The sequence below is a fragment of the Danio rerio genome, chromosome 4, assembly GCF_052040795.2.
Source record: "Danio rerio strain M-AB ecotype USA chromosome 4, GRCz13ab, whole genome shotgun sequence".
NCBI classification, from domain to species: Eukaryota; Metazoa; Chordata; class Actinopteri; order Cypriniformes; family Danionidae; genus Danio; species Danio rerio.
In genome coordinates this window covers 32,216,758-32,225,899 of record NC_141024.2, presented here as the reverse complement: position 1 = coordinate 32,225,899, position 9,142 = coordinate 32,216,758, and the positions used below count along the sequence as shown (strand labels likewise).

Genomic DNA, 9,142 nt, shown 5'->3' with positions numbered 1-9,142 from the left:
GATTGGAAAAACAGGGGGCGGACAATGCCAGAGTGCCTGGTGTACACCCTAGACTGCATTAAAACCCTAGAAGCCTATGAAGTAGTAGAAATAGGGAGGTAGATGTCATAATTATGAGGATGAGATTTGGATATTAATAGTAATGTCTTTTAGACCTGCAAATCATCATAAAGTGGATTAAAAAAGTTTTTCAAAATTTTTCTAAAATGTTTAGATTAAAGGTTTTGATCAACTTCAAATACTATTTATGTGTGTGTGTGTGTGTGTGTGTGTGTGTGTGTGAGAGAGAGAGAGAGAGAGAGAGAGAGAGAGAGAGAGAGAGCAGATATAGTGGAAAGTGAAAAACGAGGGAGAAATGTAAATAAGTTATGACTGCTGTGAATCGTAAAAAAAGCTAAAGACTTTTATTTTGGCATGGCATGTGACGTCATAAGGCTGCGCCACTCCTGCGCTGGGATTCCACTGGAAAAAGGTTTGTGTTTAAAACTTTTACATGAATATAATCCGATTGATTAAAGTTTGTTTTTTATACCATATGCTTAATTATGTACCTGCTGTTGACAATATTATTTAAACCCTTTATACAACGTAGTACTATGACTGACAGTAATGAAGATCTATGACTCACAGTAATCAAGGTCTATTGTTTGAATGTATGAAGTTAACAGAAACGTGTGTAATACGTGTTTTAATGAAGTTTTAATTTATTAAATAGCATAATGTCATTCCATTTGAAGTGTACAAGAAATGGATTACTAGTTTTAATCAGGTCATTTTTTCTTGCTTGGACTTTCTCTTCTACTTGATTTAGTTTTGTTAATTACTCTCATATAAAGAAACTGTTGAAGCAAGTGTTGAAGAGAAGTTGTTTTATTTATTTTAAACAGGACATTTTTATTGTTTTGTTAATTTTAAACAGGATAAAGTGTCCAAACGCAGAGAAAAACTCCTGCTGAAGCGACTGATCTCCACACTGTTATAAAGATGGCGTTTATTAAAGAGGAGAGTGAAGATGTGAAGATTGAAGAAACAATTAGAGTCAAACATGAAGATCTGCAGGAACAAACAGGTTGGTTTTCATACTGATATATTTTAATAATAAGAATCCTGAATTAAATCCATCTTGCAGCCCTGAGTGTGCTGCCTAGTTCTCTTAAATCCACATAAGCACTCATTGAAAAACAGGAATGAGTTTATTTCTTGCTACTTGTTCTCATGTCTTTTGTCAATAGTTAAAGTTGGTTTTATATTCGCGCATTCTGACTTTCCCCTTAATAATATAGTTTCATAAAAGTATTATTTGAAAACTCTAAATAGCGAAATCATATCTGCTTGTTAAGTGGTGACATGGTGGTGGAGTATGTAATACTGTTTTTGGGTCCAAGCCGCCATTCATTTGAGTGGAGAAATCATTCGTTTATGATCACTTTTTATTCATATCACACATTAAAATTAATTTTACATAAAGTCATAGTGTACACAACAATCTCTGGGCTTGCTGCATAACAAAGACCTAAATTTAAACAATTTATAAAAAATGAGTCACTTTCTGGCCATTGGATATTAGACATGGGCATATATATTGCGATTGTAATTTTCAAAAGTATTAAATCGATTTGTAAACGTTTAATATTACCATTTCATGAGTTTTCCCATTCAGTTGAATAGAGTGCTTGGACCCGGAAGCCGCTCCGAGTGACGTCACACTTAAAAAGCGGATTAGCAGCCATTGACTATCAAAATACAACAATGTGCACAGTCAAATAAACACTGTTAATGTTGTTTTAAAGTAACACTTGCATGCTAATTCCGATCGAATATTCAAAGTAACATGGTAAACAATATAGAGACTTCTAAATGAGTGAATGCGCGAATATAAAACCAACTTTACCTCTATTGAGTGTGCTGCCTAGTTCTCCTAAATGCACATAAGCACTCATTAGCTGGATTTCCACTGTCGGGCCAGTGCGAGCCAGGACTTTTATCGGGTAGGCCAATCGCCCGGGAGGTTGAGCAGTGAGGCCGAAATCCTGTCGCGTTTCCACTGTCGGGCTAGCAGCTCACAACGTGTCACGCAAACCCCGCCCCCAAAACGTCCCCCGAATCAAATGTCACAACCTTCCCACTTCAGAGGGAATCAGGCAGATAAAGCACACCATCACATCATCCCAAACCATTAAAATGAAGACAATCGAAACAAACAATTGACACGTTACTGTACAGCAGTACATGAAATGTCTATACACACATGTCTGTGTGTTTCCATTCATCATATTCATTAACTCGCCAATCAACTGTTGGCATCGAAATCAAGTGGTCTCGCCACTAACAGAGGGATCCAGGGCAGGGAGCGCACCAATCCATAATATAAAACCACAGAAATTCTCCATTATTAACTTGGTAGAAAATGTATTTTATAACATCCTCATTTAGATAGACGCTGTCAAACATTCAGCCCAAATGCTCCGGAGAGACCTGAAACATAAATTTTTCCCTACAGGCCATATGACACTTAATAGGGGATTCCCCTTTACTTAAGGATGTTGCATGTTATATCTTATGTAAAGGAAAGTGTTAAGTATTTTAGCACATAAGAGCAAGTAATAAAATATAGCCTATATTTTGTTGTGCTCAGCAGCTATCCACTAATAAAGCTCTTCATGCATAAAAGACAAAAAGATAGCCTAGCCTACAGAAAAAAAGGTCGCCTAAAGTTTCTGCTTTCACTCACCCAAAAAATGCTCTGTTTGCATGATGTGATTAAAATCATTGTATCCAAATACTTAATAAATAATATTTCAAACCTTCTCCAGTGTTTATTGTTTATAAAAAAGATCTAAAATCTTTTTTTTCAGAGGGGCCTTGGTAAAACGAAAGTTTAAAATGGCTTTAAAACGGTTTAATTTATGTATTGTATACATAAATTGGTTTAGCTTTTCATAGTTTTAAATTGGTTTATTTATTTAATGTGATTTTATAATATGCAATATTTGTAATTCTTTAAATTATTTCAATATAGCTTTGGCTATTTTATCTAGAAATGGCACTATTGTTTTGAGCCTACAAAAGTAGACATGAAATTTGTTAAGTTTTATGTCTTTCTGTTTATTCATATTGTGTATTATCTTCAAAATAAATAACAAAAGAAAGAAGCCGCTCGCAGCATCAACAGAGCGGTGAAGTGAGCACACTTTTGTTCGGTCTCACATTAACATACAGGCATCTAAACGTGCACAAACACAACTTTTAAACTTGACAAAAACTCTTGAAAACATTTACTGTCTGCTGTGTTTTTAATATGGTGTAAAGATTATCATGCATTACTGAAACATCGGGGAGGAAAAAGTCACTTATAAATGAAAACTTTATTTATGCAATAGCCTTACATTTAAAAGAGAAACATAAGGGCGATCATTCACAAAAAGACCCCAGCCTATAAGGCTAGATGTTTTCTTTCCCTTATTTATTTATTTGTTTGGCGCATGTACTCATGTGTGATCGGAAAACTATGTCCGCACTCCGCCTCTCCTTTCACTCCGCCCGAAGCCCCAACTGGCCCTCTTTGGGCCCACTTTGGCTCGATTAGGCCCCAGAAGTGACAATGGAAATGCGACTGGCCTTGGCTCACTCTCTTAAGGCGCGATAGGGGAAATGCAGCTATTGAAAGACAGGAATGAGTTTCTTTCGTTACTTGTTCTCATGTCTTATGTCATTATTTTTATGTATTATTTGTCTCCCATTTTCTCCACCTTCTTAAGGTTATTGCTTTTTTTGTTCTATTACTTTTTTTGTTCTTTTTCTTTTACTTTTAAAGAGTTCTTGAGCACTGGCACTATATAAAATAAATAAAAACAATAAATTAAAACAAGTTTAACTGAGCTGGTGATATTTGACCTACAGTATTCTCATACAGTATTCTCATACATACGAAAATATCTGTTATTACGGTGATGGTGTTGGCTTAGTACTTTCCATTTGCATATGTCACGTTGATCACAATTCCCATTTTTTTCATCAACTTTATGGGATTAAACTCGTTTCTAGTAGTTGTTACTAGTTCTCACAGATAGTATTTGAATTACATCATTATTATAAAAACTAATTACCAGGGCTATTTTAAACAGGGTTTCCGCGGGGTCTTAAAATGTCATGAATTCCAAAATCCACATTTCAGGCATTAAAAAAGTCTTAAATTTACTGAAATATTGTGTTGCAGGTCTTAAATTTTTTTCAATTCTTTGTTCATGTTTTGGTACCAAATCTGGCCAAAACCAAAACAGTCACCAACAATCTCAATAAAACTTTAAACGTTTCATTCAAAAAGGTCATTTTAACTCTATCATATTGGTTTAATTATTTTCCTCACAATAACATTTGTTTAAGCGTGCTTCATGTATTTATTGCTGAGGACATCGGCCTGGACAGATTTATGTATATAGATTTAGTTTATTATAGTCTTTAAAACATTTGTTTATTTTTTTAATTTAATTTAAATCAAGTGTATCTTGGAAAAAGTGTGTGGATACAAGTAGAGCTTACTTGTTTTACACAATATTTAAAATATTTTGCTAAGAAATATCTAAAACGTTTTAATTTATTATTATTCATTTATTATTTTATTAATAAATGTATTAAATTATAATATTTTTTGATAGGACAAATAAAAATCTTTTTCATCTGGGCCAATTGAAAAATTCCTTAGCCTTATGAGTCTAAAATGGTATAAAAATTCTTACATTTAACTTTGTGAAACCTGCAGAAACCCTGGTTTAAAATACGTCAAAAAACGTGGATGCCCCCAATTTTATGTATGCTGAATGAAATGGACACTAAAATAATTAATTATTATAAAACATTATACAGTAATCTAAACTATATGATGTTGCTGTGGGATGACAGGAGGCAAAACAAACAAATTATAGTTGAACAATAACGTTTAGCAGTGCACTGACTACAACTGGCCAATAAACTAGTCTAAAAATGACATTTGCTGCTTAAGAAATGGATTACAGCTGATGATAAGAAAAAACCCTGGGTCATTCTAATGCTGTATAAACAGAATCCTGGGTTATCTGTAATCATGTTCCACACTGGTCATGCTATACCTGAGGTTAAAAAATAATCCTGGGTGTTCATTAACAGATGTTTTTACATTCCTAAACACCAGGTTAACATTATTTATTTGTATATTTACATTGTCACTGTCCCTGATTGTACAATCAGCAGGTCACCTTTTTAGATGGCATTTCTGCATCTTGTCGGGTATAAAAAAAAATGTCACGACATAGGTCTTTATCTAAGCCTCAGAACATGCACAAAGGAAAGAAAACAAAGACAAAAGTACAAAGCGCAGGAAAAAGGGCACTCCCTGGCCTTTCTCTTAATTGACATCAGCGGAGACTCGTTTCTTGCTGCATTTGCGTATTGTTGACAGACTCAGAATTATTTTATTCGGGTCCACTTTTGTAGTGTTTTCATTCATTTATCTCCTATCGCTATTTCAATGAGCAAACTCGGAGCACTTCACCGGCGGTGACTCTCTTCCCAGGGGATGCTGAGCTCGCCCAGCATACTGAACATTCTGTAACTGTTATATTGCACTTTGTAAAGAAACTGGTCAGGCGGATATAGCGTTTTGTGAAAAAATACATTTTGTAGTAGGCCTAAAATGTACTTTCTTAAATGTTATTAATTGCAGCAATTCACACATAGATTAAGGTACATCTGAACGGTGATTTCCAATATCAAAATCCAAATGTCAAAAAATGGCGCTTATCGGGTTTTGCAACCAAACTCTTCATTTATTTTCTAGTTTGTTTGTTTGTTTTAGATTTTTGTTTCTTTATTTTCCTGATTTCTTTTTTTTTTTTTTTACAAATGTCATTTGTACATATTTAGGATAGACTGTAAAGAGGAACGGGAACTGTCAATAAATTACATTTTGCACATGAGTGCTCTGCCATATTCTTTGTTACCTGTATTCCATCATGCCTCGCCACACTCTCCCTTGTGTGGTTTTAAACCTTAATGAGTTTCTTGATTCGGCTGAACACAAAAGATGTGAAAAAACGCTGGCTTTCTTTGTGTTCCAGAAGAAAGAAAATGTTTAAGACCACATGGCGGAGAGTAAATGTTTAGGTCATTTTTGAGAGAAACATCCATGTCATGCTTGTCGCTTTGTGCCTTCATACTGAAGTAAACTTAAAATTTTTATTTTTTTTTTTAAGACCTGATGGTGATGAAAAAAGAGACTCATCAATGGAATGAATTGGAGAAGAAACAGCAGTTTGAGAAACCCCAAGAAATAACGACTGATGAAAAACCCACACTGACTAAAAAGACTTCATCACGCAGAAGACCTCGAAAATCCAAATCTGCATGTAATTTCACTTGTCGTCAATGTGGAAACTGCTTCAGCCGAAAACGCACCCTTGAAGTCCACATGAGAATTCACACTGGAGAGAGACCTTTTACCTGTAAAGAGTGTGGGAAGAGTTACAGTCAAAAATCAAACTTTAATGTTCACATGAGAGTTCACACTGGAGAAAGGCCGTACTCATGCCAACAGTGTGGGAAAAGCTTCTATAATACAGGAAACCTTGCAGTGCACATGAGAATTCATACTGGGGAGAAGCCTTACTCCTGCCATCAGTGTGGAAGGAGTTTTAACCAAAATGGCACCCTTGAAATCCACATGAGAACTCACACTGGAGAGAAACCTTTCATATGCACAGAGTGTGGTGAAGGTTTCATATGTCAAAGCGCACTCAATTATCACATGATAAGTCACAGCAGAGAGAAGCCATTTCCATGTGATCAGTGTGGAAAGAGCTTCATATGTAAAGCTAGCCTCATGAACCACATGAATGGTCACACTGGAACCATAGTGATGTGATCAGTGTGGAGAGAGTCTCACATGTACAGACTCCAATAAGAAACACAAGATGATACACTAAGGAGAGGATTGTTGTAGATGCAGTGAGTGTGGAAAGGACTTTAATCATAAAAGAAGCCTCAACACTCACATGAAACTTCACAATGGAGAGCAGAGTCCTCAAAATTGAGACCTTAGGTATTCATTACTTACAATTTAAGGCAACCAGTTTGTGTGTGTGTATTTATATGAAACATTTGAATTTTTCTTTTATTAGGTAGCCTACTATGTTGGGTGTGCAGTCTGAAACAATTACAATGACATATCATAAAAAGGCTTCTTTATTTTACTCTTAGTATGTCTATACCTCATCTTTGCTATGACTTCACATGTAAATCACTTGCGCTTCATCTGCGTCTGCTTACTGCACAAGCTGAACACTCCCCTGCCCCCCAATTCCATGTAATGTAACCATTGTGAGGGTGCAGGCGAGATGTCATTTTTTGAGAGACACTCAAATACATCACGTACACTGTGTGCAACATCTATAAGTCATGTAAATCAAACTAAAATAAACATCATTTGATTATATGGTTTGGAATTGGATGTTTTATGAGATTATTTAAATTTTTTTGTGATTATTTTGCATTTCATTAAGAATTTTGCAGGATCTCAAAAATTAGCATCTCTGTTGATTTTGTGTTGGATTCTGCTTTAAAAATAGTTGTTATAACATGTATTAAAAATTTAATAGACCTAATGCTTTTAATTTGTGTAAATTTACTCCACTTATCTTTTTAAGTGCATTAAAATACATACAAAAGTAATACGCAGGGTTTTTTTTTTATTCAAATTTCCTTTCAAAATACAACAAAACAAAGCAAAAACTGCGTAATACACCTTAAAAATCAGTTTGCCTACTTTTCTCATATGTGCGTCTACTTAAACAAGAGCTAATAACCTTGACCCCAGTTTTAAATGCTTAAAACTCACAAAATATGTTGTTAATACCTCTGAAAGAACATGAGAACATGAAAGCTTGTTTTAACATCTGGACTTAAAGCGATAGTTCACCTAAACATGACAATTTACTCACCCTCAAGTTAAGTGGTTCTTTTTTCTGTTGAACACAAAAGAAGATATTTTGAAAAAATGTAACCATTGATTTCCGTAGAAGAAAAAACAAAAACCATGGAAGTCAATGGTTGCAGGTTTCTAGATTTTTTCCAAATTATCTTTGTTTGAGTTCAACAGAAGGATAAAACTCAAACCGATTTGGATAAAGTGAAGGATGAGTAAAAGATGACAGAATATAAATTTTTCTTTGTTTGAACTATCTTTTTAAGCACAAGAACATATTGTAGAACACAATGTACACTTACGTAAGTGAAAATGTGTTCATATGACTTCACAGAATAAATTTTTGCTGTTGTGAATAAAAGTACATAAACTGAACAAAATTTCACTTTGTGCCTTTTTCCAAAATACAATGAGAAACAAATTAGGGCTGCAACAACTAATCCTTTAAAATCGCTTACTAAATCATTGGCAACGAGTTTATTAATCAATTTGTTGTGTCATGTGACATGGAAACGTTTGATTATTAAAAAAACTTTGAGCGGCGAGCAGTATGAACGCACTCTGCATCTGTTGTGCACTGATGCAGTTCGGCGCCTTATAGACAGGATGAAGCAAAAGCACAAGCGGAGGCACTGTTAGAGGAAAGATACATGGCGAAGGTGTAAGGGTCTGTCTATTATTCAACCTGATTACTTTATGTGTTGTGATTTGGTCTAATTTAGATCGATTAACCTAATAATAAATTCTTATTTTCAGTTATTGGTTCATCTTTTACCTGAAGTCGCTTAGAGTCAGTATGCTGGCCAGTTACATCTGCTCACGGACACATCCTCACTTGTTCTGGTTCTTGGATAAGAGGATATAACTGTAGACTAATTTCTTTTAAAGGTGCAGTAGGTGATCTTCCACAATGCTAACAGCTTAGCATAATTCTCTGAATCAAAGTCTCTCCTCTGCCGTCCAGAGCCATGTCTCCTGAAACAGGACCACACTGCCCTCTGCCTCCACTCTGCTCTCCTCCACCTCAGCAATTTCCTCCACGATGCTGAAGGGGCCCGTGGTACGATAGATGCACCCTTCACTCTCCCGCGTCATGATGTTCCTGAAGACGTAGGATCTGAAGCATTTAGCCGTATTGACGTAGGTGTCCCAAAGCGTCAGCTTAATTTCACCAGTGAAATCGCTAAC

The 9,142-nt window shown here is 35.3% G+C and overlaps 1 protein-coding gene across 1 annotated transcript; it reads left to right on the top strand.

The window, feature by feature from the left end:
• The first annotated feature begins 457 nt into the window (after nucleotides 1-457).
• zgc:174315 lies at nucleotides 458-7,465 on the top strand. The gene is given in 3 exon segments (NM_001114445.1): nucleotides 458-472; nucleotides 920-1,069; nucleotides 6,228-7,465. Coding segments are annotated over 2 exon segments (753 nt in total). The 5' UTR covers nucleotides 458-472; nucleotides 920-984; the 3' UTR covers nucleotides 6,896-7,465.
• The last annotated feature ends 1,677 nt before the right edge of the window (nucleotides 7,466-9,142 follow it).